Source organism: Oreochromis aureus, linkage group 12, assembly GCF_013358895.1.
Source record: "Oreochromis aureus strain Israel breed Guangdong linkage group 12, ZZ_aureus, whole genome shotgun sequence".
NCBI lineage: Eukaryota > Metazoa > Chordata > Actinopteri > Cichliformes > Cichlidae > Oreochromis > Oreochromis aureus.
This window is the reverse complement of record NC_052953.1, coordinates 24,881,768-24,909,373: the sequence shown is the minus strand read 5'-3', so window position 1 is coordinate 24,909,373 and position 27,606 is coordinate 24,881,768. Positions and strand designations below refer to the sequence as shown.

The 27,606-nt window shown below is 40.4% G+C and overlaps 1 protein-coding gene across 2 annotated transcripts; it reads right to left on the bottom strand.

The window, feature by feature from the left end:
• Positions 1 to 1,482: 1,482 nt before the first annotated feature.
• LOC116310255 (anthrax toxin receptor 1-like) lies at positions 1,483 to 27,226 on the bottom strand. Of its 2 annotated transcripts, none has more exons than XM_031727015.2 (17): positions 26,702 to 27,226; positions 24,043 to 24,114; positions 23,878 to 23,949; positions 23,262 to 23,343; positions 23,061 to 23,094; positions 22,101 to 22,180; positions 21,377 to 21,445; positions 20,777 to 20,857; positions 20,006 to 20,066; positions 18,640 to 18,738; positions 14,490 to 14,559; positions 14,304 to 14,382; positions 14,056 to 14,151; positions 12,380 to 12,421; positions 10,334 to 10,597; positions 8,103 to 8,183; positions 1,483 to 2,930 (listed from the first exon to the last, which is right to left on the bottom strand). In XM_031727015.2, the coding sequence occupies exons 1-17, from the start codon at positions 26,890 to 26,892 to the stop codon at positions 2,556 to 2,558; spliced, it is 1,848 nt and encodes a 615-aa protein (XP_031582875.2). In that variant the 5' UTR covers positions 26,893 to 27,226; the 3' UTR covers positions 1,483 to 2,555. The 2 variants fall into 2 exon arrangements, with proteins under 2 accessions (XP_031582875.2, XP_039477000.1); XM_039621066.1 differs by having other exon boundaries at positions 25,098 to 27,225.
• Between the last annotated feature and the right edge of the window lie 380 nt (positions 27,227 to 27,606).

The following is a 27,606-nucleotide window of genomic DNA, read 5'->3' as shown; positions in this document are numbered from 1 at the left end:
CAATTGACAACAACCCAGTTTGAGATGATTTGAGTTTTGGGGCATGGTGGGTTATCCCCATTGCACTGTGGTCATAAAGGGATGGACATGTTCAGCAAAAACACTCAGGATGGGCCCTGCTTTCATACTGTACGCTAAATTCTGACCCTATCATCCAGAAGCAACTCAAGATCAGATTATTCCAGTTTTCTGTTATCCAATTTCGGTGAATAGGTGTGAATTGTAGCCCCTAGTTTCCTGTTTTGGCTGACAGGAGGGGCACCTGCTATAGTCCTCTGCTGCTATAACCTTCTGTTGCAAATTCAGAGATTCTCTTCTGCACCCCTGGGTGTAATGAGTGGTTATTTTAGTTACTGTTGTCTTCCTGTCAGCTCAAACCAGTCTGACAGTTCTCTGACATCAGCAAAGCATTTTCACCCAGAAACCTGGCGCTAACTGGCTATTTTTCTTTTTTTCAAATCGTAGTCCTTGTAAACTTTAGAGGTGGCTGTGCAGAAAGGTCGCAGTAGATCAATTGTTTCTGAGTTACTCAGTCAAGCCCATCTGACACCAACAACCATTCCACATTCAAAATCACTGAAACCACCTCCCATCTTCATTCTGATGCTCTGTTTGAGCAACACCAGGTCATCTTAACCATGTCTAAATGCCTAAATGCACAGAGTTGCTGCTATGTGAATGCCTGATTAGATGTTTGTGTTAATGAGCAGTTGAACAGGTGTACCTAAAAAAAAGTGGCCAATAAGTTTATGTGATTTACTGTAGAAACAGAGGTCAGCAACAGCAACAAAGTTTAAAATTTGCCCGAAATTCTACTTTGAAATCTGCCATTTGATTTGATTCTGTCCTCTTTGTTATTCCCAGATCATTATGATGTCATCATCCTCTGCAGGCCTTTTCATTTCTGCAGCCCATGCATGTTTCCTGAGGATTAGATTGTTTCAAATATTTTCCAAGATGGTTCTCCTATTCGTGTTGTAACATAATGCAATATATTAACATCTTGAATGAGTTTGCTGCACATGAAGTATTCTCTTCTCTGTTTTTCTGTCACAAGGAATGAGTGAGGGCCTCCTTGCAGACGTTCACGCAGTGGTAATGTCAGTAGGTAAATGAGAACAGAACAGCTGTACATTTAGTTTGGGAGGTACAGAATATTGTTTAAAGGAGCCCTGTGGATAAAAAGTGACCTGAGGGAATATCCAGCTAAACGCATTAAAGGCTTTACAGACTCTTGATGAAAGCATACACAGTAAACATGTGGATCAGTGGCTGCTTTTGCTGCCTGGAAGTAAAACAGAATGTTTTTCAAATTAGCATCTGAAGAAACGTATAAGAACACGGAGTCAGATTTTATATAGCTAAACTGCTTCCTTGCTTTTTAAAGGAATCGCACACCAGTCTGTGTTTACTGTACAGTACTGATGGGCTTGCTAACCACGACGTGATGAGAGCAAAAGCTTCATATCAGCATCCACAAAATGGCTTTCATCGTATTTTATTCTCAGAGGAATTAAACACTTTCTGCAAAAAAAGTAAAACAAGATTGTTTACTGACTCATCAATGTACAGCACACACAGGCACACATATAACTGAACACGCATATTTGCATTAATAATGTACAACTTTTTTTTGAAGCCGTAGGTGGACGAGTAAGACGATGTGCAAAGCTTTTCCCTGATTCCCAGAGTTACCTACAGCTGTAATTACAGTCATCTTGGTCAGGTCAGTTCCAGCCATAAGTCTGGTGAAGCCAAATTTACTGTTTACACCAATGAGCACGGAAAACGGGCCAGATATGGCTCACATTAGGTTTGCGAGTCAGGAGTTGAACAATGGAAGTTCAGATACATTGCATTGCTGTTTCAGTACACTTACTGTCCATGCCGTCATCACCGATGATTGTCTTTCTTTCCCCAAAATGAAAAGAGTGTGGTCTACACAAGTACAAAGTAAAAAATGAAAGCATTTACAAATGTATAAAAACAAGTACAAATGTTAAAAAAGAACAAACGATGACTCGAGCACTTTTGCATGCAAACATTCAAGAATTTAAAAAAAGGATTGTTTTCAGATGCCTCTGCATCATCCTTAATCTGCTGTATGTGGAACATTTGCAGGATGAGTCTTTTTCTTTTCTCTTATATAAAACAGGAACTTTACACTGGCATTTTTTTTTTAGTGACATGGCCATTCAGAAGACAACTGTAGAGCTGTTAGTACAAGTTGTTGATCCTCTGCTCGGTCAGAATTCATACAGTTTTCAGTCAATTGTTTTTGAGCCGGCCCGCGTGATCTCATTTATAGGGAATGTCTATGTAATTCAAGCATCCAAGCAATTGCACTGTTGGGCTAGATGTGTACAAAAGTAGACAAATAGCTGAAAACAAGTCCTCGTTCCTCCTCGTCACAAGTCTGAAAGGCTACAGCCTGCTGAGGTTGGCACCTTGTTGCACCTCACTTGTAGTTACAATCAAAGATGGCTATGTGCTGGTGGAACTCTGGATTATGTTTTTCAGTCTTGTGTGACCACCTCCTGTCTCCCACCAGACTTCTACAGGCCAGGGCGAGGCGGAGGGCGGGCAGGCGGAGGGGCTCGTCCAGGAGGGGGTCCCTGAGGAGGAGGTGGCAGTGAGCCGGTTGGGATTGCGCAGGGGGGAGGCGTGGGTGGGAGCGCTGGTGGGGCGGGTATGTGCAAGGTGGTTGGAGGAAGAGCCCGGTTGGGAGGTGGTGTGTAAGGGGGAGGGGTGGAAATGGGTGGAGGTGTTGGAGGCAGAGAAGAGAAGGGCGGCGCGCTGGGAGTCGGTGGTAGGGTGCCCTGCGGTGGAGGTGGATTCCTGCCAGCGGGGTTGTAGATGGGAGATGGGTGATTGTTGAAGTGTGGGTAGCTAGGGGGGGATTTTACACGGGTGAAGTTCATGCATCTGCCCTATAAAATAAACAGAGTTAAGATTTTGTTAGCAGAAAGTGGCAAACGTTAAATTTTTTTCCATTAATTGTTTAATCGGAGGCAAAAATTCACAATGAAAATTCAGATATTGAGTGTAAATGACAGAAAGGAAAAAATCTGGTTCACATCATAGCCTGTATATAGAAGATGGATTTAGCCTATGAGTTTGAAAAGTGAGGCTCATAAAACATTCGCCTAAACCTGCTTTCTTTTGATGATCCAACAAGGTGTGACCTCTAAGGTTGCAAAAAAAAAAAAAAAAATCTCATTGTGGTGACCCTACTGCTTACTCTGTGTATATTCACTATAAAAACTTTATTAATGAGTTTATTGTCTCAGCAACTAGCTTGAAGTCTAATACGACATTTCAGAACAATAAGATGACATTTGCATTTTTTAAGAGCCAAAGCAAAATTTCATACATTCACTACTAACTACTGCCATAAAGTACAAGTACTATATTTTAACATACTATTTGAATAATATCAACTTTTTGCAATAAATCAGGGCTAAAAAGCAGACCAGATCTGAACATCTTTTTGCAATCTGTCAGTCTACTGTTTACCTCAGCTTTCAATATGCAGAGTGAAAAACATCTACATCTATTTACTCTGGATGAGGCTGTAAAACTTTCTCAAAGTAGTCAGATATGAGTTGGTCTGTTGTTGAAGCTCACTTTTGACCAGTGACACTGACACGGAGTTGTTGAGGATATCCTGACCTTGTCTGTTGGTAAATGCTACTGTTAGCCTCTGTTAGCTGCTGTTAGTCACTAATGCCAGCTAACAGAGGCTATCTTTGAAGTAGATCTAACATTGTGTGACTCTGGCACTTAACAAATAAACTCTCATATGATGTGAGAATCAAACTGTTTATCAGAGAGAAAGTAAGATTCATGTTTGCTTCAAGGACACTCGTAGGCTTGTTGGCGGTAACCACACGCTTATAATCAGCTGCTGTTTTTGTTTAGCTAGCTCAGTATCTGGAGACAGGAGGGTCACATTTCAAATCTGCTGAAAATAAGTAATTGTTACAATATCTGGAATAAATAAGCATGTTTATGCACATTTTTATGTGTTCAGGAGATTAGCCTCGGGGTGAGGAGGAAGAGTTGTCTCTTTTCTTTTGCATTTTTGCTTGTTTGTTGAGGAGTACCCCTTCTCAGATGATAAAACATAGGTAAGAATTCACATTTTCCTCCAACACACTGTTATGAGTTCTCTTTTCCTTCATCTTTGGCATACTGCGTACACTATATATAAAATATATCCTATCACAGTACCAGACTGGAATTCAGTGAGCTCCTAAGAGTGACCTATTCTTTCACAAATGTTTGTAGAAGCAGTCTGCATGCCTAGGTGCTTGACTTTAATTCATTGATTTGGGTAGGTGCAATATATTTAGGCAAAGTAGTCCCATTACCATCTCAGCCATTGTATTCAAGAAAGTGGGGCAACACGGTAGCATCCACAAAGTGGCCCCAGCTCCTATATTTTTAATTAATTAATTCTAAGTTTAGGAGAACATTAGTACTAACTAAAAACACAAGATCCATTATACATTTTTTTTTTAATTTATCTGCTGCTCTTTTTTTTGTTTGATCAAACAATAACTTCAGAATTTGAAGGGTGAAGAACCAATGTCTCCACTTTTCTGGACTTTCTTTGACCAAACACAGCTGAATGAACTCACATTCACAAAAGCCTTTTCCTGTTGTCCGTACACAGCTACATAATGTGTCTTTTAATGTCAGCAGACCTTAAAAAAATGTGCTGTAATTCTCAGACCCAGCTTAAATTTTGAGAAACTATGCAGCGATTTCATTGGACAACTTGACCTGCCATCATTTACGCCCATTCAGAATGAAGTGAGGTCATTCAAGGGAGATATACATCATCATCATCATCATTATATTCCAGAAACAAGTTACACCCCTGGAGCAGCTGCACTCAGTCGAACCAGGAGTTGCAATAGGCTGATAAGGAATGTGTCTCTTATTTAACACTGAGGAGAAATGACTGTTGGGGGAAAAGAAATAGGCCAAATGCTGCATGCTGTACAGTTCATCTTATACTGAATATCATAGATCCTAATGTCTCTTGGGTTCCTGGACTGTATCATACTGTACCTAAATTCACAGTCAGTCACTACTGAAATATGTGATGGTTCAGTAGCCCAGTAACCTGCTGTTTTATGTCCTCTGATTTTTATTTTTGATTACGGAAAAGACCCCAGCCTTTAAGGCTCACAAAAGCGACACGTAACAGGGTTTTTCTCCAGCAGCCACTGGATCGGCTGGCTTCCTCCTCCCCGCTGCTGCACTCGTTTAGGGTGAGTTATAAAAAGGCTTTTAAAATAGAGTCCTAATTGCAATCAGAACAAGCTTTCTGCTCAGAAAGTGTTTACTGCTCAGAAAGTACAAACAAGTATTTTTCTTTTCCAGTAAGCTAATGAAAAGCTTTTATAGTGAGGAAGACACACTTCGACACTTTGTTTCTCAGTGAGCTGGGGTGCTGGTTAAAACGTCCATAAACTGCATAATGCAAAAAGTACTGTCAAGAGAATGAGCTGCCTAGTTAGATCTAAATATCCTGTATAATATTTTATAATAAGCTTGAAAGCTTATTATAAAATGCCTCTCTGGCACAAAAGAGCATCGCAGAGAGGCTGAGGCTGAAGTAAAACAGGGTGAAATCGGCTGCTCAGGCTCGTTGCATCCACAATTACAAGAAAGAAAAAAAGAACAATTATTTCTTGTTTGTTTTTTTAAAATCAGGAAACGCCTTGATTATTTTAGCAGAACAGTGCCAAACCGCATTTTGCATGTATTACAACACCATGACTGTAGAAAACAAGCCTGATTGCTAAACTGGCTCACCTACGTATCAGACCTTTTACCCACTAAAAGCATGTGGCTTGCTTCAAGACAAAAAATACAGCAAAGGAGGCTAAGAAATAGTTTAAAGTATGAATCCTGATAAGTTTGCCTTGAGATGTAACTTCCCATCCTCCTCAGCATGACCTGAGGGTCTTGCTGGACTGTCAGTGTATCTCTTTAAGGAAATGCTGCATAACTGCACCGATGAAGAAACCTGACCGTATAATAACACATCAGTCTGAAAATGCCAGAGGCTTATTCATGCCAAACAATTATATTTCTATTGTAACTGCATAAAGTATCAACATTAGGATTTTTGTATCAAATTCAGTAAAAAATGACATTACAGCTGCCAAAACATGAACTATGGACTATACTGGTGAGCTTCGCTGGGTGCAACTTACTAGTAACTGGTTGGTCTGCTGTTTGCCTTTAGAACTGCTTTAATTCTACATGGCATAGATTCAGCAAGGTGCTGGAAGCACTCTTTAGAGATTTTGGTCCATATTGCCATGACAACATCACACAGTTGCTGCAGATTAATGTGAATCTCCTGGTTCACTACATCCCAAAGATGCTCTATTAGATTGGGATCTGCTAATTGTAAAGGCCACGGAGTTTAATGAACTCATTATGATGTTTAAGAAGTCATTTTCACATTATTTGAGGTTTGTGATGTGTCGCGTTTTCCTGCTGTCAGATGATGGGTACACTCTGGTCTACTGAAAGGCCCAAAATGCTCCAAGAAAATATCCCCGGCACTATTACACCACCAGAGCCTGAATCATTCATACAAGACGGGGTGGATTGAGGCTTTCATGATGTTTATGCAGAATTCAGTACATGCAATTTAAATGTCCCTGCAAAAACTGAGACGACGTGTGAATTGTGGCCTTAGATTCTTATTCTCAGCTTACAGGGATGGCACCTGCTGCTGCTGTGGTCTTCAGCTGCTATAAACTAAATCTGTTTTAAGATATGTGTGCTGTGCTTCCAGAGATGCTCTTCTGCATACCTTTGTTATAACGAGTGGTTAGCTGAGTTATTGTTGCCTTCCTATCAGTCTGGGAGTTCTCCTCTGACATCAACAAGGCATTTTCAACTGCTGCTCACTGGGTATTTTATTCTTTTTCAGGCAATTCTGATGGTTTTGAGTAGATCACCATGTCTGCATGCCTAAATCAGTTGCTGACTGACTGATTAGATATGTGGATTAATAAACAGCTGAACAGTTGTACAAAATGGCTGTTGAGTTTATAATATGCATATGCATAACATTACAAAAACATAGGTTTAAAAGCATGCATAACTGGTGTTAACTATAGTAACTGGGAGTAACTGGTATTCTCACTAGAAGTTTAAAATAAAAGAAAGGTGGGCTACTAATATTTCTTCCTACTCTCATCTTCAAAATTCTCCTTTATGTTTCAACACAGCTGTGTGTCACCTTATACAGCTCTGTGCAAACAATAGGAGCAGCTCCTCCCTGGAATGGCATTTAAAAGCCTATCTTCTAGCAGCAAATCCTGTCTGGGTTGTTCATAGAGTCAAATCTGAAACTAGCGCAGTGTACTTTAGAGTACACTGAGTTACAGAGAAAATTCTAGAAAATGTCAAAATGATTCTTAAGCACCCACAGTGACACAGGTGTCATCGCCCCTTTACACATTGAGGACACTTTCTGTTAATGTTTCAGAATTGACTCTCCCATAGTTTTTATGACGGTAAAAAATGGGTCTGGGCTCTTAAGGGTTAAAGGTGCCAGAAATGTCTTTTCACACTGTGAGGGTAATGGTTTTAGATCAACACTCTGACCCAGAGAAATGTGAATCATTACATAAACGCTTGCGGTGCGATTTTTAGACACATAATTCCCTTTTTTCACCACATACAGACTCTACAGTCTCTGACTTCATGTTAGCTTCCAACTGCAGCGGTCATTGCACTGTCACCCCCACTGCAGCTGGTCTTTGAGGAATTTCATTTTGTTTTTTCATAATGACTTCACCAGACGCCTTTACATTGCTGCGTACTGTAGCCAGTCTAAATCCAATCCCACCGCAACTTTTCCCATGAGTCTCGCTGTGCACACTTCATTGCTAACAGCTGGTCGATTTTCTCAACATTTTCACATACAGGAGAATCGTTCCAATTGCTAATTTTCATTTGCCAAAAGCTAATGCACAGCCAAGCCTGACGTCAGTCTGTGAAATGCAGAACGATTTACGATGCGCGCTCAGTGCATGCCAGTGCAGGGTTGGTGTTGCTCTTACCTTGTCACCTGGATGAGGTCTCATTACAGACACACGGTCGTAGCCTTTTCTTAAAAGCACCCACAATGCATCCAGTTTGCTCTGTGGAAATAGAGAAGCGACCAAAATGTTTAAGAGAATGTAAAATCCTACAAAACAATTCTGCTACCAACCCTTGTTTTCTTTTTTTTGTCTTCTTTTTCACACAAGTGACTTCAGCTGCAATTTAATGTATTGTTTAATTCATCCATTTATCTCAAAGTGACACAGTGAAATGGTTTCAGTCCACTGTAAGTTGGCTCTTCAAACTTTTCAGACGCAGCAAATACTTTGAGGATAAGAGCAGAAAAAAATGCAGCTGTTTTTCCTCACAAAAACTCCTGGCTGTGCAGCCTTTCTCCCTGGAGGTCAATCCAACAGAAGTCTGGTTTCTATTAGCAATCCCCTGCTGACTGGGAAGACTTCAGAATGACTCCTTTAACCCCACGCTGGTCCTGGAGGAATGGGGCCGTGTGCCAATTGTCACCTAAGCTTTAATACCCTAACACATCTCGGGCTATTTTCACTAAAACATCATACTCATACCAACATATCCTCAGCCAGATTAGCATGGCGTAATCTGTGGCAGATGCTGTGTTATATGTAGTATGCGCCTCAGCAGAGCTGTTAAAAACCATGATTCCCACACTTCAAATACCTTTTAAACTAATAACTCTCAAATTCTCCAGTATTTACTTGTTTTTATGTGGCTCAGTTAAAACTCGTATCCTGTTTGCTTTAAGTTGTTTAGGTAACACTTGTGAGGAATGATTTAGAACAACAGTGATAAGCTGTTCCTCAGTACTTCCATGATCACGTCTGACTCAGGACATTATAGTAAAATTCAGTTCCAAAAAAGTTCAGGTGCTGTTTAAAATGTAAACAAAAGCAGAATTCAATTCAATTCAATGATTTGCCAATCTCATGATCTCCTATCTTATTCACAGTACAACACAGAAAAAACATATTAGATGTTTAAAGTGAAGCATTTTACTATTTTTTTTTTTTATATTAGCTCGTTTTGAATTTGATAGCAGAAACACATCTATAAAAGAAGAAAAACGTGAAAGTGGAAAACTGTTCTGTGGTCAAACTCTTTTTGGAAAACATGCACTCCGTGTCCTTCGAACTAAAGAGGAGAGGGGCATCCAGTTTGTTATCAGCGTCGAGTTCAAAAGCCTGCGTCTCTGATGATATAGAGTTGCACTGGTGCCTATGGTATTAGAAACATACATTTGGAAAGGCACCAACAATGCAGAAAGGCGTATACAGGTTTTACATACACTCCCATCCAGATTAAGTGCTTTTCAGAGAAGATCTTCCATATATCACTATAATGCCAAACTGCATACATCTATTACAAAAGCATGGCTTCATAGATGAAGAGTCTGGGTTCAGAATTAGTCTGCCTGCAGACCAGATCTTTCCACCAATTGAAAACATTTGGAGCACCATGAAACGAAAAATTCAACAAAGAAGACCGAGGAGTGTTGAGCAGCTCGAATCCTATATCAGATATATGGGAAATCCTATATCATTTCCCAAACGTCCAGAAACTGGACCACATGTTCACAGACTGCTGTTAAAAGAAGAGGGGATGCTACACAGCGGTAAACATGGCGCTGTCCCAACTTATCCAAGACATTTTTTCTCAGTTTAAATATTCCACGTTTTCCATGTTCTGTCGTGAATAAAATACTGTTAGATGAGATTTTGTTTCATATTTACATTTTACACAGCATCAAAGCTTTAATTTAGAAATGTAGTCTTAGATATTGATTACTGAAAACCATCTGGAAGATACCATATTAATGACTCATTGGTTAATAATTAGTCCATTAATTATCTCCAAAGCAAGATAGCAAACCATTTATTTAAAAAAAAAATTCGAAAGTGACAGCACTAAGCAGTAACTACATATTTATTACTGATTAGTCCTTCATTACTGTTTTTGTGTTGCCTCAAGAAAGATTACATCAGGCTGAGTGGTTCCCCATTACAGTATTACTTCACCATTGCCTACTGTTTGTGTTCCCTTAGTGAAGCATCATACAGAGTTTCTCAGTAGTTCCTAATAAGTAATCATTAAATATCAGGTCAGTCCTGATTGATTTCTTACTCACTCATTAGTGACTAAGCAAGCGCTCTCTTTATTCTGAAGCAGCTGAAAGTCAAACATCTCCCATGCATTTTCCTGCGTCCCCCCCCCATACCTTAATGGGTGAGTACCAGTTGCGTGGCGCCAGCGGTTTCTGCATGCCATTGTTAAGAACCCGAGGGGGTGGCGGCACATACTCCTGCTCAGGCATCTTCACTTTGGCATTTTTGGCCTTCTCCAGCTTTGCTCCTTCTTCAGTGGAGCCCTTCTCACCCCAGCGAACCTCCATCCTTTTGATCCCCCCTACGCCTCTTCCTCCATAGTAGGAGGCATCGACAGTCGGCCATTTCTTCTTGGGGGCTTCAAAGTCCTCATCATCCTGCGGGGGAGCAACAGCAAATGTTTTTTAAATGTATTTGTTGTTTAACCATTTTGCCAATGTTTATCACCCCTTAGCTTGAACTAAGAGGCAGTAAACATTCAGTACTGTGCAAAAAGTCCTGGCCTACCCCTCATTTCTTTATACATTTCTAGGAAAAGGCAAAGTAGGAGCAGCAATTTATTTAAACATCTGCAAACTCACATGCATGGAGATCCAGTATATAAGGCAAAAAAAGACTTTTGATAGTTCTAACAAGCTTAAAAGACAATATTTGGTATGATATTGTTCCATTGTGTGTTTTTCTATCCAGGTACGCTTTTACTGCATTGGCACTGTGTTTGGGATCATTGTCATGATGAAAAATGAATCTGCTGCCAATTTGATGCTTTCCAGATGATATGGCACAGTGGATCAAAATCTGATGGTTGTTTTGTGTGTTCGTATTTCCATCAATTTTGACAAGATGCCCAGCACCACTGGCTGAAATGCATCACCAAACCATTGAACAGTAGATGGATCGACTGAAGGGCCAGATGCATCTCTCGGATCCTGTGTCAGGTCTTTGCTGTTTTTTTTCCCTATTTCTTGAGGACATTTCCAGTTACTGCCCATCTGCTGCAGATGTCCCCTCCTTGTCCAGTTTCCTCAAATTTTTTAAGGACACACTGCACAACATGCAGAGATATACCAAGTGTAACTCTTTCTGAATCATCTTGTTCATGAAAAATACAATTTCATGCCTGTAACACTGTATTATCTTTGGCATGTTTTATAGATTCAGCTAATGAAACAGGAATATTTCTGTGTGTTTGCCACAGGCTGTTGTAACAAAGTGCCGAAAGATACAGTTTAAAAAATGGTTCTCTGCCCATTTCCAAAGAAACCCTGGAGAACTATTGCTCAGGAAAACTTTTCAAAATTATGACAAAATATCCCCTCTTGGAAGCAAAATATAAAGAAAGAGGAGTAGCACAAGACTTTTGCACAGAACTGCTCTCTTATTTGTTACCAGGCAAACTGGAATGAATACCCCTCTCTCTCTGTCCGTCCTATCCCTGAGCTGTCATTATGTCCCCATTGCTCTAGTTTGTCTGATCAAAGGAAATGAAAAAGCCCACTAGCCAAACTTGTGATGTTTCAGCTCTTTAATACACCCTGTCTGTCTCGTATCCTACCAGGATGTCGCACAGAGCAGACCGTAATAAAAGCATTCTTTGAGGCCGTGGATGTCACTGGCATTTAAATTCAGCAGTTAAACCTAATTTTCTGTTTAATTTTGTGCAAACAGATGCAGCCCGATATGTCCCACAGCTGCAGCAGCATGTTTGAGGACTGTTAAACTGTATTGAATCGAGTCATTTGGACTTGCGGTTTGATCTTAAAACTAAATTGAAATTATGTTATTATTGAGTTTTTAAACTTCTTACTGCTGGTCCAAATGGTTATAATTTTAAAGGCATAAATTAAAGTCTTGGACACAAAAGCAGTGCTCTTACAAACAGCAGAAATGGTGTGTGTGCGTGTGTGTGTGGTGGGGTACTGTAAAAGTCAGGATTTCGTTGTTCTGAGAGGGCGTTAACTCTCGTCAAATGAATCAGAAAACAAGTGATGAAAGTCTAAAGCTGGAAAGTCAGTGACGCCGTGTGGTCATTGAGGTTTAAACTGTCACTCTAACAATTACATAAGCTAAACACTGGCAGCTGTTGAAGTCTTAAATCACAAGCACTTTTTTTCAGTCTTCACAAAGCAGATAGGAGGCGGAGATTGTGAAGCTCCTACCGAACTATCCTCCACAGCTGGCGGTGGTGGTTCGTGGATGATCTGAGGGGAAGAGGGGAAGAAAAAGCAGACTGAATGAGAGAAAAAAGATGGAGAGCATTGTTAAACATCAGGAGATGACGGAAGTCACAGAGACATGTCTGAAAATGCTCTTTGCATGTCAGAACAATGCGCGCTTTATGCATAGTGACGTGGCTACACAAAAAAGAATGACTGAGAAATGTTTTCCCTCTTAGTCTCTACAACTTACAAGAGCAAAACGCTGACCTAGAAATCTGCTATCCAGATTTTTTGCCTTGAGGTTGCTGGTTAAAGCAAGAGAAGAGTAACAAGCTCATAAATGCCACATTATGCCTTTTACTTTTATGGATAACTTTTATAGTATTTATACATTAGTTAGTATCACATAAATAGGGAAAGAAAAACAATTTATCCATCTACTTCGATGTTATGCAACTCAAAACTTGGATGAATGCACAACAATGTACACCGCTGGTATCCCCATGTAAACCTTTTCCTCACTGCATGAGCCGTCAGGATTTTTTCACAGGTGTAATAAAGACAGATTCATCTCCACTAAATGCATTTGGCAAATTAAGTCACTCTGATTCTTATTTGTGATTTTTTCCTGCACCCTTTTCCAAATCCTGGAACAAAAAGAAGAAAAAAAAGACTCCCCTTGGTAACCTAGTGTCGTTTTTTTCCCAAACACACTTGCTGCACGAAGTTCAACTTGCAAGCGAATTGACATGGACAGAAAAAGAGTGAAGGGAGAGAAAGCTGTGTTGTAAAAGCTGACATGTCTCTCTGGCAGGGCTCAGCTTTCCTGTTTCCAGCTCCAATGGAAACACTGCAGTGCATTTTGAAGAGACACCATGCACTTGACGATTTGAAAGGAGACGTACGGATTTGTACAGAGGGCATGTGGTAGCAAGTGAGTTTGCTGAAATACCGTGATGCTAAATAATCCCACAAACATGTTTTTTGGAAAGCATTTCCTCATTTCACTGAGTCCTGAGCAGATGGCTTTCACAGAAATACTTTTTTTTTACTTGGAATCAGTTATCCCTCTACTTAAAAACTTCATAGTGACAAAGATATCAACCAAAACATTCAGGCTATAGAGGCTTTTGTTTCCACACCACTGGCAGCAAATCAAGTAAAGCCATTGATGGTGGAAAAATCTGTTACAAGTTACATCTCTTTAAGTGAATATACTGACTTGGAGGTCACCTGCAGTAACCTCTGGAAACACAAACAATTTTAGGAGCGGCATAATTGCTTAAACGCATGTTCACCTGATGGCCTTGACTGTTTACTGGTTGTGGACTAACTTCAGCAACAAAGATCTCTCAGGAACAGAGTGTTTTATAAAGTCCAGTAAAAGTAAGGAAAATTGAGTGCTTTTTGAACCTTTGAATTAATTAAAAATAAATGAATCTGCAAATATTAGTTTTCATTTGTATCACATTTGCTACGTCCATCTTAGGAATACTGACACACAGACTCCAGGCTTCACTATATTGTCTGTGGTATCAATTAGGACATAAATGGCTCAGCTACAGCCCCCATACTCTTTGTAGCCATGTAAAATGTAAGAAGGAGCAGACTGAGAGCAATCTGTAAAGCAGCACGAGTGCATGTTTTTGTTGCGTTTTTTGCTTCAGAGAACTGACCACAGTGCAGCACAGAGGCCAGAACCACCAGAGGAGAGCCAAGACCAGGAGCAGCATCAGGATGAGCAGAGCTACGGCCAGGATGGTCCCATCAGACTGTAAAAGAGACAGACACGTCAGCATAGGCTGTCTGAACACGAAGAGCGCTGGATGTGAACAGCTTTTGTAAACTGGTCTCTACCTCCACACTCTGTGCTGCTCCAAGCCCCTGCTAAAGACCAAAAGCCCCTATATCTTATTGTACTCACACAGCTCACGGTGGTAATTGTGACCGAGCTAGAGATGAAACTGAGACCCTCGTTCATGCTGACATAAAGATTTGCTGCCCTGGCAAAGAAAAAGAAAAATATCTCAGCCCCGTTTTAACCTTGAAAAGCAGAGCAGAGGGTTTCATTTGAAACCTCACATTTATTTAAGTAAATTATACGACTTACATCCCCTCCTCTTCAAGCACCGGGGCAGGGCAGAGAAGATATGTATCTTCCACAACCAATGGCTTCACCACTAGAGAAGCAGAGGGGGAAAGGGTCATGAAAAACAGCAAAAGCATGAGCCAAACCTTCCTGACTGGAATTGTGAGCTGTGTTCAAGGACACATACAGGTCCTGAAACAGGTTTTCACCTTCAAATCACCATTTATTATGACATCATTTTGCCAGATTGCATGAAAATCAGTTTATTTACTGATTAGACATGACTTCAATTTAATTCAACAAATATTTGACAACAAGAGCGGAAACCATGCATTTGTTAACAGAAGTCGAATGATGTCACATCTTTCACTGTAACTCGATTGACAAACAATCAGAGAGGACTGCATCTGCAAAACAAGCACTTTGTTGTTTTCCCATCTGAAGGCATCTGGACCCCGCTCAGGAATGCCAATACAAACAATTTCACCACACTTTTTGTTTTTCTGGCAAAATGTAGGTCTTCTCCTCATCCAGCTGGCTGTCCAGAAAAGCGGCTCCAACAAGCATCATCGCGCAAGCCTGTCTGCTTATCCTGGCAAGGCGAGCGCATACCCCAGAACTGAGGAAATCAACACAAGCGGCTGCTCTTCTCTAAAAAAAACACAATGGAGGCGGGGGAGGAAGAGAGGGGAGAGAGGGAGGCAGCAAGGCCAAAACAGCTCCACGCCGCCACAAACTGGGACAGATGTCAGAGTTCAACTCTGCACCCACCTTGCACTCAGAGTGGCCTTACAGCGTGAAAGCAAATTGCAAACTTTGTCCAGCTCAGAGCTGATGAAACACGATTTGCTGCAGTTACAGATTTCCACAATTTAAATCCGTGGTGGATAAAAAGATTCTGGCAGGCATTCGAGGTCGGTGTCATGATGGTTTATAAGACTGTTTACTCCCCAAGCTCAGAGAGAGGTCGTGTTTAACTGGGAGGTGAAGACAGATGACTGAAGTTCATCTTCAACCACTTAATTATTTGGAGTTATTGCTTAAGATTATGGCTGATTTTTGAGAGGTTAGTCATTCTCTGTACCATACTATAAACTCGGTGACACTGGTTAAATACAGCTGAGTTCTGAAGAATCTTACAGTTGCAAAAGCAAAAAAGTACAGATGCTTACTTATGCTTTTTTCCCAGCCTGCACTGTGAGAGTTCTTAGGAAAGCATTGTGTAAAGCACAACCATTTGTGTCTAATTGGCTTAGTCAGATTGCCTGTGTCTGTGATTGTGACCGTAGATGAAGATCATACGTCACAGGGTTCTGTTCAGCTTGGGGAAAAATCCTCTTCTTGCCAGGAATAAGATGCTTATACTTCTAAACCAGGAGGTGGCTAGATTGGCTTAGCTTAAAGATGGCAAACCAGAGGAAACAAGTAAACTGACACTGCTCACAGGTAACAAAAATCTTCTGACCTCTTATTAACAAAAGCCACGGTCCTGATAATATTAGTGGCCGCCTATTTAAATCTTGTGCTAGAGAACTCAGTCTTATATTTCAGGTTATTTTTAATAAATCCTTGCAAACGCAACATGTGCCCTCTCTTTGTAAAGAAGCTGTCGTTGTTCCTGTCCTTAAATCTAGTCGCCTAAAAGTTCTGACTGACTTCAGGCCTGTTGCCCTCACCTCAGTCGTGATGAACGTCTTTAAAAAACTTATCAGGAATATGATTATAAAAGAGACTGGACATGAGCTGGACCTAATCAAGTTTGCATATAGAGGACTGAGAATGCACCATGACTCTACTTAATCTAATTTCTAAACATGTAGAGAGTAAAGGGACTTTTCTAAGACTTCTGTTTACCGATTTCTCCTCTGCTTTTAATAAAATACAGCCACATATTTCAATCTAAAGACTTTAAGAACAGTTTGGATTCGGGAAAAACCTGGTGGATTAAATTTTAGACTTTTTAACTGACAGGTCACAAAGAGTGAGAATAAATGGGGTTCTGTCTGACCCACTGTTCTCCTCTACAGGTTCTCCCCAAGAGCGTGTGTTATCGCCCTTATTATTCAATCTCTGTACAAACGTGTCAGAGCAGATATGAAAACAGGGCCATCATTAAATACACAGATGACTCTGTTATTGTCACCTTACTTAAAGAGGGTGAAACTACTCACAGTCCAGTTATTGATGACTTTGTTCAGAAGTGTGAGGAGTCTTGACTCCAACTGAACATATCTAAAACAGAAGATATGGTTCTTGATTTTAGGAAACAACAAAATGGGCATGGAGTCACTTTAATTAAAGGGTCACCAGCGCCTTTAGTGCCTTAGGAAACTTGCTCATTTCCACATTGACCGAACAATTTTCACTTTGTTTTATCATTCTTTTATTGAGTCTGTTGTATCTTTTTGTTTGGTGGCATGGTTCGGTTAGACCTCTGTCACAGAGAAAAGCTCACTGAATCAGATAGTGAGACAGTCCAGTCATCTAATAGGTGAGTCATGGCCCTGTCTAGCTTCCCTGTACTCTAAACAGCTACAGAGGAATGGCTTTATAAATCCTTAATAATGGCTCCCATCATTTATGGGGTGAATTTCAGCTTCTTTCCTCTGGATGGAGGTTTCTAGTCCCAAAGTTTAGGTCAAAGAGTTATAAAAACAGCTTTGTCCCTGCTGCCGGCACTGAACTCAATAAGAACTGTTTTATTTGATTCATCCTAATCTTATTTATAATGGGGTTTTTTATCACTTGTCTAATTATCAAATATGTGTTTGTCGGGTTTAATGTGTCTGTGTGTTTTGTGAGGGGATGCCAAATGCAATAATTTTTTCTGTACAGCAGAATTACCTACGGGTATAAATAAAGTAACCTTGAACCTTAATGTCTTATATTATATCAACGGTGTGACATAAACCACATTTATTCAGTGTCATACTATTTGTATGGCTCAAACTATCATCTTTAAAAGTGCTGTTAAGTGAATTTGGTCACATGTCGACAGGGCCAGGTTAGCCGCAGCTTCATGTTTATCAAACAGACACGGGACTTGTGTGGATCGTTTCATCTAACCGTGTTAATTTCTTCTAGTCTCTTCTTTCACCCTTCCCACAATTGTCCAGTACAACATCTGTCACAAAAGCAATGAATAGCTCAGGACAGGAGCTGCCAAATCCCTGCACGCCTGGCTATACTTGCTGCTACTTTTTCCTGGGGATAAAAACCCAAACATGGATTCATCTGCTTAACACATGTAGTTGCATGTTGTTGCTTTCCTTTTATACACTTTTCCATACTTGCAAAGTAAGCAGAGGGCTGAGAGCAGGAATCAGCGGCAGCACTTATTTTTCAAGAAACAGTTTTCTTTACAGGCAATGATACATGTGTCTCTCTGAAAGCTAACTGTGACAATATTATTTTTCATTTAAAGCTTACTGCTGATGTAAAGTAAACAAAGTCCAGAAGTCTGTGTGCAAAGGTTCTAGAGGAGTGAATGAATGTGGAGGAGGCTCCACGTATAATGGGATTTACACGAGGAGATAATTTTGCTCAAATTACAGGACGTTGGATAATATCATGGCAAAAACAACTAGGATTCAAATCCAAGCAGCAGAAAATCATCTCAGTGAATTTGTAGATTTATACAGTAAAAACAACGAAATAACGGTCATGGTGGTCTTGCTTCCGCGGAGCACACATTTCAGTTCTATGTAAATGCTGGTTAATGTCCTGCTTTGTAATTAGACTGTCACCTCATGCAACTGCAGTGGCATGTGAAGTAGGAAGCCTTACTGTAAGCCACTTTAAAGATATTTAACCCCCTTTCCTTTGTGTGTGGTACCGGGATTCCTTAATCTCCTGTTTTAATTTTTACCTTTTTTTCCAGACTGTAAAATTACACCATGTGTTTAAAAAAATGCATAAATAAAACCTGGCTGCTCGTTTGATCACAGAGGACTCCAGCTGTGTGGCTCACATAGTGTTTGTCTTTTGGGAAAATCAGGCCGGTGTAATTTAGGTGAATTTCACAACGTCTCACACACTCATCTGTGTTTTCCAGCGGTCTTTGTCATAATTTAACAACATGATAAGATATGATGTTATATGGCAATAAAATAGCTCATGCAGTGAATAAGGGGTAACACCCTTTAAGGATGATAAGCAATGCTTCACTTACTCTTAGTTAGGGTGTCGTTGATTCGAAAGCTGCACAGCACTTTGTCAACATTTCGGGCGTGAAGGAATCCACTTCCTCTCACCACCACTTGGAAGGATTCTGACAAGGCGAAGAGAAACACATTATGTCACCTCATCTATAAAATATTATTGAAAATAAATGAAGTTATTTCCTCTTCTTTGGTCCAAAGTAATCCCAAGCAGCAGTTTACTCATGTTGAGCATGAATGTCGTGGAAATTTCTTTCAGCAGTTCTTTTTCCAGTGGGAAATTAGTTTAAAACAAGAACTGGGTGTGCAAGTTGGATTTTCAGTAATCCACACAGGGTCAAGTGTGGATTCCCCTCAGATGAGAGGAAAATGGTGTTCAGGAAGATCCAAGAGTTCCATGAACTGGAAACTACACGACAAAAACCTTCTTCACTATCCCAGTAAAGTGAGTTTCACATCGCCAATAGATTGAGAGGGTGCTGACCAAGAAAGGAGCCCCTGCTCCAAAATGAACACATTCAAGATATTTGCAGTTGCTCAAAAGCCAAATGACTACAGGAGAAACATTTTATTGTCAGATGAGACAAAGATTGAGCTTTTTGGAATGTTTGGAGTTGTAAACGTGAGACTTTCAAGACAACTAAAACAGCTGTCAAGCATGGCAGTGGTAGCATCACGCTCTGGGGCTGTTTGCTGCCAGTGGTATTGATGAACAAAATAGATGGTAAAATGAAGGAGGACTACCTCCAAAATTCTTTGACACATTTTTTTTCCAATAGGACAATGATCCCAAACAAATATCCCTAACATGAAGCTTCTTGAATGTCCTTCCCCAAGTTCTGACGTCAACCCGATTGAAAATTTATGAACCAGGTCTGTGCCAGGAAACCAACAGATTTAAATGAAATCTACCAAGTCTGCCAAGAAGAGTAGTAAAATATCCAGCCAGAATTATTCCAGAAACTCATTGATGGCTACCAAAAGTGTCTTGCCGGATACAGTTTGGGACATTTAATCAAATATTAGTGTTGGCGTATGTAAATGAGCGTTTATGGATATTTGTGACCCTGAAAAAAATCAAACACCCAATTCTTGTTTTGGTTTTTGGTTTTTTTTAATTCATTAAAGATGTATGCTGTACAATTATTACACTCTGGAAAAAGAAGACTTCATTAAAAGCTCTCAACTGATTGATTTCGATTCATGATATTCATGCCCATGATGACTATTTGAAAGCTTCTGATACAAATATACCATCCTGGCAAGTAAATGAACTCTAGGAAAAGACTTGTCAGCATACTCAAATTCATTCACCATCGAAAAATCCTAATATTATAATGAGTGACCTGAGGAAGGTGAACTAGAGTAAAGTTTTACCTCCTGCACAGATACTGGATGGTTCTGCTGCCAGGATCTCGATGCAGGACTTCTTCAGGATCTGAGGGACACATCGAGATAAGCACTGTGGTTTTCCTGTTGTCCATCTTTCTCTCGTGGTCATCTATTTCTTTCCACTTTGAATGGCCAGTTTGAGCCAAGTCCACCATTAAGTCCTTCTTAAATAAACGTTTGCTCCCATTTACATCCTGCAGATGTACAGTATTGTATATTTGTTGCTCTCCAGGAACATACCCTCTGTAACCCTTAAGATCAAGAGGACGATTCATGACCAACTGCCCCTTTCACATGAGTGAGAAGCAGCCGCTTTCAACTTGCCATTAATCTGCTCCAGATGTCATTCAGCTGTCTGGCCCTTATCTCTGCTCAACAAATCCCATATCCCAGTGACGACAGCACATTCACAGCAAACTGATTCAAATTTTTCATCCTAGCATTCAAGTGGAAAACAGTGAGGTCAATCTTAAGAGATACAGAACATACTTTGTGTTTATCAGTCACACTGATCAAAAGAAGGAAAGTCACAGCAGGTTTTCCTGGAATTCTGTCTCTGTCCAGGAGGACTAGTTTCCTGATATTTGATCAACATGTTTATGGATTAAAGGGGAGGTCAAGGGAGAGATTATATAAAGCCTATTAAAGCAATAAGATCTCAGTTGTCTTTTCCTGTGTCTGAAAGTCCTGATCATAACACGTCACACGGATGCCGAGCGTCTGTCTGATGTTAACATGTAGAACTGAAATGCTTACTGAATCGATGACTCCTTGCAGAGCCTCAAATCCATCATTTACAGGGAAGACGTGGTCTTTACTGTCAGCAATCTTTGCCAGCTAGAGAGAAAACAAATTACTGTGATCAAAAAAGACAAGTGGCACACTTGTTCATCCAAGATTTCTATTCAGACATTGTCCAGTGGCATAACAAAATTACACAACTTCCTTTCTTTAGAGCTCAAAATAAAACAGCTTGAACAACAAACAAAGGAGGCGGGGGGGGGGGGAGTTCTCTTCACTTGGCATGTTGCAGTGGTTAGGAAACCAAGCCTTTGGATAAAGCTGCATAAGTTAAAACATATTTCATGTCTTTGCTGGAGTACTTAACTCACTTGAATATATTTGCTTCAGCTGTCCACGAACAGAGACAGAGACACAGGGTTTAAATTACGTCCAGTTATGACTTTATGTAATGTCAAGCACTTAACTCTTTAAAAACACTAGTTTCAGGATTTTCAAAATAAGGTTTGGATTTCCAGAGCTTAAATTTTTACAGCAGTGCTATCCGTTTCTCTCTCAAGTTCAGGTGCCATAAGCCAGTAAGGTTCAGACTGAAACTTAAAAGCATACACACACCTGTGTCTCATTGAAGTCCTTCACCCCCACGCAGTAAACCGTGGCACCCAGACTTCGGGAGCGGTTGGCCTGTCAAGTACACACACAGATTTACAGCAAAAACAGGAAGACCTGGCTTCAATTACACCTCTGCATTTCACAACACCATCCACAACAAACCCAAAAAAGGCTTGTTTTTATCTAGCCTTGGAAAAAGTCTTTAAAAGAAACCAGGCACCACCATAGTTCCACTTAATAGTATTAATCACACATGATGTAACATTCGAAACGTCCCCCAGATGCCAAAAAAACAGACAGAACACATAAGTCAAATTTCCAGTTAATGGTTAATGTGTTTTTGGTGTTGACACCGAGAAACAACCTAAGACCTCCCACAGCTTCCAGCAGGAACATTTCCAGGAACACCATCCCCACTTCATCCCCAATGTCAACATGTGTCTGAAGCAACTGATTAAAGCCTGTGGCTTTCACACGCCTTCACCTGCAAAGTCTGAATGATCAGAGGAGCAGCTGAATTATTAGAGGCCAGAGCAGATGCGAAGAGAATGACTGAGCTCTGATGTATGAATCCGGGGAAGGCTCTAACCCCACTGTCTGACTAAAAGATGAGGCTCAAAGTGATGATGTACAGTATGGCAGTGTTTGATCTGGCCCCACATATGTTTAATCGTTTACGTATTTCACCTAGTTTTGAAACACGTGTGACCTATTTTTTTCCTCTCACCTCCCTCTCGGCATAGAAGAAAAGATCTTCGTGTAACTCTCCGTCCGTCAGAGCTATGATAACACTGGCGGTGCGATAACCTGTGAGCAAAAAGAATACAGTCACCCCTGCTGCAGTTTTACTGGCCTAGCAGATGAAATACTCTAGCTAAATACTTCAGATATCCAAAGTAACATGATATTTGGCATCCTCCATATATAATTCCCTATATGCCTGTATGTTGTATCATTAACATGGCCCTACTCTACATCCCCACAAAGTTTGATCAGAATTCATGCTAAAATTTCCAAGCTATTGTATTTGCAGGCAGAATGACACAAACGCACGCACGCGCTACCAAAACATAGCCCACCTTGACCGAGCTAACAGAACACTATTTGTAGTTACATGATCTAAACCTTAATTGTAAACCTGTAATTGCATATCTTATTCAGTCTAAATCAAATCACATGCATCTAAAGGCCTCCAAAAGATGACCTCAAGTCAACAAGCAAATGTAAACCATAACTAAAGCCACGACATTTGGCTCTTTCTGACGTGTGCATAAATTTCAAAGGCTTACACTGAAGGTTACCTCTTCCCCTGAGCTCTTAGCAATAATTGTGTTCTTCTTTGTCAAGTTGTTTATTGTGACTAGTCTATAGGCCTGGACCAGTAACAGCATCATTAAAACACACACACACACACACACACACACACACACACACACACACACACACACACACACACACACACAAGGACAAAAAAGGCAATTTCATGCAGGAGCATTACGTAACAGTGTTTTTTTGCTCAGACTCTAATTATCTTGTGACCCCTTTGACCTCCTGTCCCTAAAGTCAGTAACACCCATTTGAGTTCAGTAAAGCACAGAAACAGGCAAAACTTTCATACATTCTCAGGTTTTGGTAAAAATTACACTTGAAAAATCTGCAGCGCACTATAAGGAGGAGTAAAACACACCTTCTATGTTTCCGTGGTATATCTGCTCACTGGCCTGCGAACAATAAAAGAAAAGATCAATTAAACATGCATAAGCCCAGTAGCATGCAAGGAATGAAGGAACTCCTTGCGTCTCTAACATTTCAGTCATCTAGGGCTCTGAACTACGCGGTGACTGTGCTGCAGCTGAAGCAGGAGGTGCCAGCTTGAAGGTCCACTCACCCTCATGATGCCCAGATGCATGAAAGTGTCTCCTCCTGGTCGGACCAACTCAAGCTCGTCCAGTCCTTTGCGAATGCGTTCCCTGAGCAGACATGCAGAAGACAAGGGAATATCTAATCTAACTGAAATATTTATTTTGTCAGATTCATTTCTGAACATGGTTTTGCATAAAAACCAGATACTTTAAGGCGTGGCGACAGGATAATAGCTTCCATAAGGGCAGCATTTTGAGAAAATGCAAGCAATGTGTAACAGATGAATAAACTGAAACGCTATTGGTGTGTGTTGGCCTGAGACACTTTTGCACAGACAGACAGGAAATGAGCCTTTTGTAGAGTAAGATCTACAGGAAGCACTGAAACATTAAAAGATTGGATACATAAACTGTCCACATCGTGTCAAACACCACATGATTAAGTGTTTGTGCAGATTGGCGACACTCTGCAGAGCAAAGGAAAGTATCTCTTCTTGGTCATAAAAATCATAAGCGCATAACTGTATGTGACCTCAGTCCAGATCTGGTATTATGCTCATTCCTTTCAGCTGGATGGCAGAAAATTAAAGGATTGGGACCAGGTTTTGTTTTTTGTTTTTGTGGAGGAGGGGTTGCACCCACCTGTCCTCTGTGAGCCTCATTAAGATCCGTCCCTCAGTGGAGAACACAATGAAGGACATCCGCAACTGTGGGCTGGAGAAAAGACAGGAGAAAACATTCATCTGTCATCATTTCTTGTTACAAACCTTCCCACAGACTCTTATTACAACACTTTTATTTCTTTACCTTATGAACTTCTGAGCTAAATTTTCAACAAAGTGATAGATTTCAGTCCAGTGATGCTGCACGCTCCCAGATCTGAGAAGAAAAAGATCAAATTAATACAATGATGTGTTATTTAAAACCACAGCTGTGCATCTAAACTACATGACCTCTCCTCTGGCAGTAGCCCAAGGCATTAATTTAAAAAAAAAACCCTAGCACTTTCAGACAGGTGCCTGAAAAAGACCCCAAAGCACCTGAAATTATACCACCATGTCTTTTTGGTCTTTTGTATGTTGTTTTGTCTCCATAAAAAATGAACTTTATGTCTGTTTTAATCTTTGTATGTCACTGTGAAATACGGTTCGTGGTTTCTCTTCTGTTGTTTGTGTCTCTTTCGGGTAGCTGTGGTCATGTTTTTGAAGCTGTGCATCTGTTTGTAGTTGTGTCTCTTTCTGTAGCCACCGCCCCTGACATTGGGGGGCCTTGTGTCTGTGCCCAGGGGGGAAGGAGTGCTTACAAAGAAAACAGCTGACTTGAAAGAGCCTGCAGAATAAATGCTTTGGAGAGCATGGTGAATTTACTCTATGAAGTAGTAATGATCTTTGAATTTCTAAACTCCTCTTTGTGCACCTGTAATTACTTTAGTCTTACAGTCATCAAAATACACTCACGATAAGGCTTCGTTAACCCTGCTGCGTAATAACAGCCGATCAGTGTTTCTGTTAATCATCTTGAAGTTTCTTCTCTCTTTACTGTCACATTTTTTTACTTAATGTTTTTCTTGATTGCATAGCAAATGCCACAGCAAAGTTAGCCAAATCCCACTCTGTTTTTTGTCAGGAAATAAAAATCAGGAGATCGAGGAGGGATTAAAGGATTTAGCAGAGAAGCTGTTCAGTATAGTTATCTCAGTATTCAATTATCTGTATCAATATCAGTACACAGCTACAGTTTTTTTGGCTGATAACGCCGACATTTTGTGAGCCTAGATGTCTTTTGAATGTGTCACTGCTGATTTTTATCACGGCTTTCAATGAAATTGTGTTTTCATAACACACGTATTTTTCCATTGTTACCATGACACAAGTCCCAGCACAAACATCTGAGCCAACAGGCTGAAACACTGGAACATCTGGACCAAGTGGAGAAAGGCAGTGCAGACATGGGGAAAAGAGAGAAGAGGAGAAGAGAGATCAGGCAGATACTGTGAGAAGACAGTGAGGGCAGGTGGAGGACATCGCAGCTAAGAGGCAAAGTGAAGTCCCACCTGGAGAGGAGACAGAAAATTAAAGGAACAGCTAATGCCCGACAACAAATGCTGCCAGGGCGCACCTGTAAACCTGTGTCTTTGAAACATGGCTAATGCAAACAGTTGCTCACTCCTGCATAAGTGCCAGATTTTTCCTCTAAGAAATAGCAGCGTGTGCCTGGACTTGGCTCTGAGAAGTACTGTAGGACAACTGGAAAATCTCTCTCTGCCTCTGGATGTAGAGACTCTCTAAACAATGGAGCTAAAGAAAAATCCACCAATTAAAACCTCCAAATAAAAAAAGATTGGTTTAATGAGTTGGATCTTTTTTTTCTTGGCCTAGTTGGCCAAGGAGTTTGGCATGTGATATTATAATAAAAACAAGTCGTTTGAAACCAGGATTTAAAAACACAAATGTCAGAAGGTAAGTACTCTGCTAAAGTCCAAAGGCAACTCCCCGAGCAATTTAAGCATCCGTTCCAGAGAGGCTATGAGCTGATTTACCTTAAATGTTATTAGTTATTTACCCTAAAAGGATTAGTTGGGAAAATTCTAAATTTGCAGAGCATCAAAGTTCAGGTTTAACTTATCAATGCATCATGTGCTGCCTGCAGAAACCTGCAAAATGAAAAGAGTCCACGTCATGCCCCCTCCAAAAAACTGTCAAATGTAATTGTGATAGATTATTGTGGGAGGTTTGTGCCACTTTGCAGAGTTGTACAGCTGTCTTTGCTGCACTGCTGAATGAAAAACAAAGATAACTCAAACTGAACTTAGATAAACAGGGAAATGGTTTCTAAATCATGACTTGTGTCCAAATCACTTCTCATTATGACTCCCTAAGATACACAGAATTTGAAAATCTGAGAATATGAAGAAACTTAATTATCCAGAAAAGCTTTTCACTTGCTAGTGAGGTATGCATGTACACCAAACACAGCACTGTAACTGCAGCTGACAGTTAAATGGAGCAATAATCACACCAATAATCTTTACCCTCCGTAGACATGCAGCCACACTGAAGTGTAGATTAAGATGTAATGAAAACATTGCATCACTAACCCATTTTCCTGCATTGCATGACACCAGACTCATAATGATACCAAATGAGGTGATGACATCATAAAAACACTTGGCAAAACCATGATTTTATTGCTATAGGGGGCACAAAAACCACAATTCTTTTATGCATAAAGTAAATGTGCATTTTAAACTTTGTGCATAAGTATGATTTCATAACAATGCATAAAATGTTTAGCTAGAGAACTTTCTCAAGTTTTCAGGATGGAAAGAATCCTTACTGGAGGTAGAAACAAAGCCAGACACCAAATTGTTTCGACAACAAAAGCTTCTTCCTCGATTTTTTTTTTAAATCATGAACTGCTTTCAGTTATCAATAGAAAATCAGGTATTGTAAGTCAGTTCACTCACTTATCCAAAACAAAGTAGAGATCAAAGCCTCCAAAGCACGAGGATGACTGAGGCTGCCTCCTGTCCTGATTCGGTCCAGCATTACCAGCAGTAAGAACGACCAGCGCAGTCCCAAACACCACTGGCAACCAGGAGCTTCTCTTCCAGCACAAAGGCATTATTCCAGAAAAAAACAAAAACAAAAGTCTCATAAAGATCAGATGATGAAGGAAACCAGCATCAGTTGTTTTCAAAGTTTTAATCCTCCCTGCAGAAACTTCTTTCGGTCCTGCACAGATCCTTGAAGCATAAAAAGCAATGATCCAATGGAGAGCAACGAGCTTAACTCAGAGGGTGAAGAGGAGGAGAGAGACAAAGCACGAGTGCTGTGGAGCTCACTGTTGTTGGGACCCTCTCATCAGTGGTTTCAACACAGTATTATGTAGAGATGAGAAGAGCCCCATGCACCCTCCCACTGATATTTGCTGTTTTTGTAAAGGGCAAGGCCATCCAGCAGAAAGATCCACAAACCCTAGAAGTCTAACTCTTTTCATCTCTCTCTCTCTCTCTCTCTCTCTCTCTCTCTCCCTCTCTCTTCCTTTCCAGAATATGATGTGAAGAACACAATACAGAGCAAATACTGGAGTCTGCTGCCCTATCACACCATCTAGTGGTGATCAGTGACTGCCTTTATATAATTCACCCTCTATAAAGGGACCACAAATATTGTGGAATCAATTCCTAGTGTGTAATTCCTTGTGTGCTGGAACGTATTACACACGAAAACCAGGAGCTGCAGAAACCCAATAATGCTGAAGACACATGCAAAGAATTTATCTTGGTTTCATGATGCAAAGAGAAAGTTACAGTCACATGTGATCATGCTATGTGAACAACAAGAAAGAAAGGAGAAGAAGTAAAACTAG

What these genes read in the sequence shown, in the direction of transcription:
- LOC116310255 (XM_031727015.2), bottom strand. Translation starts at nt 26,892, where the DNA reads ATGAGACTTTTGTTTTTGTTTTTTTCTGGAATAATGCCTTTGTGCTGG. An exon ending in CTCTACTTTGTTTTGGATAA is followed by an intron (nt 24,115 to 26,701) that starts GTGAGTGAACTG and finishes TTTTCTTCTCAG; the next exon opens with ATCTGGGAGCGTGCAGCATC. An exon ending in ATACCACGGAAACATAGAAG is followed by an intron (nt 22,181 to 23,060) that starts GTGTGTTTTACT and finishes TTTTGCTCACAG; the next exon opens with GTTATCGCACCGCCAGTGTT.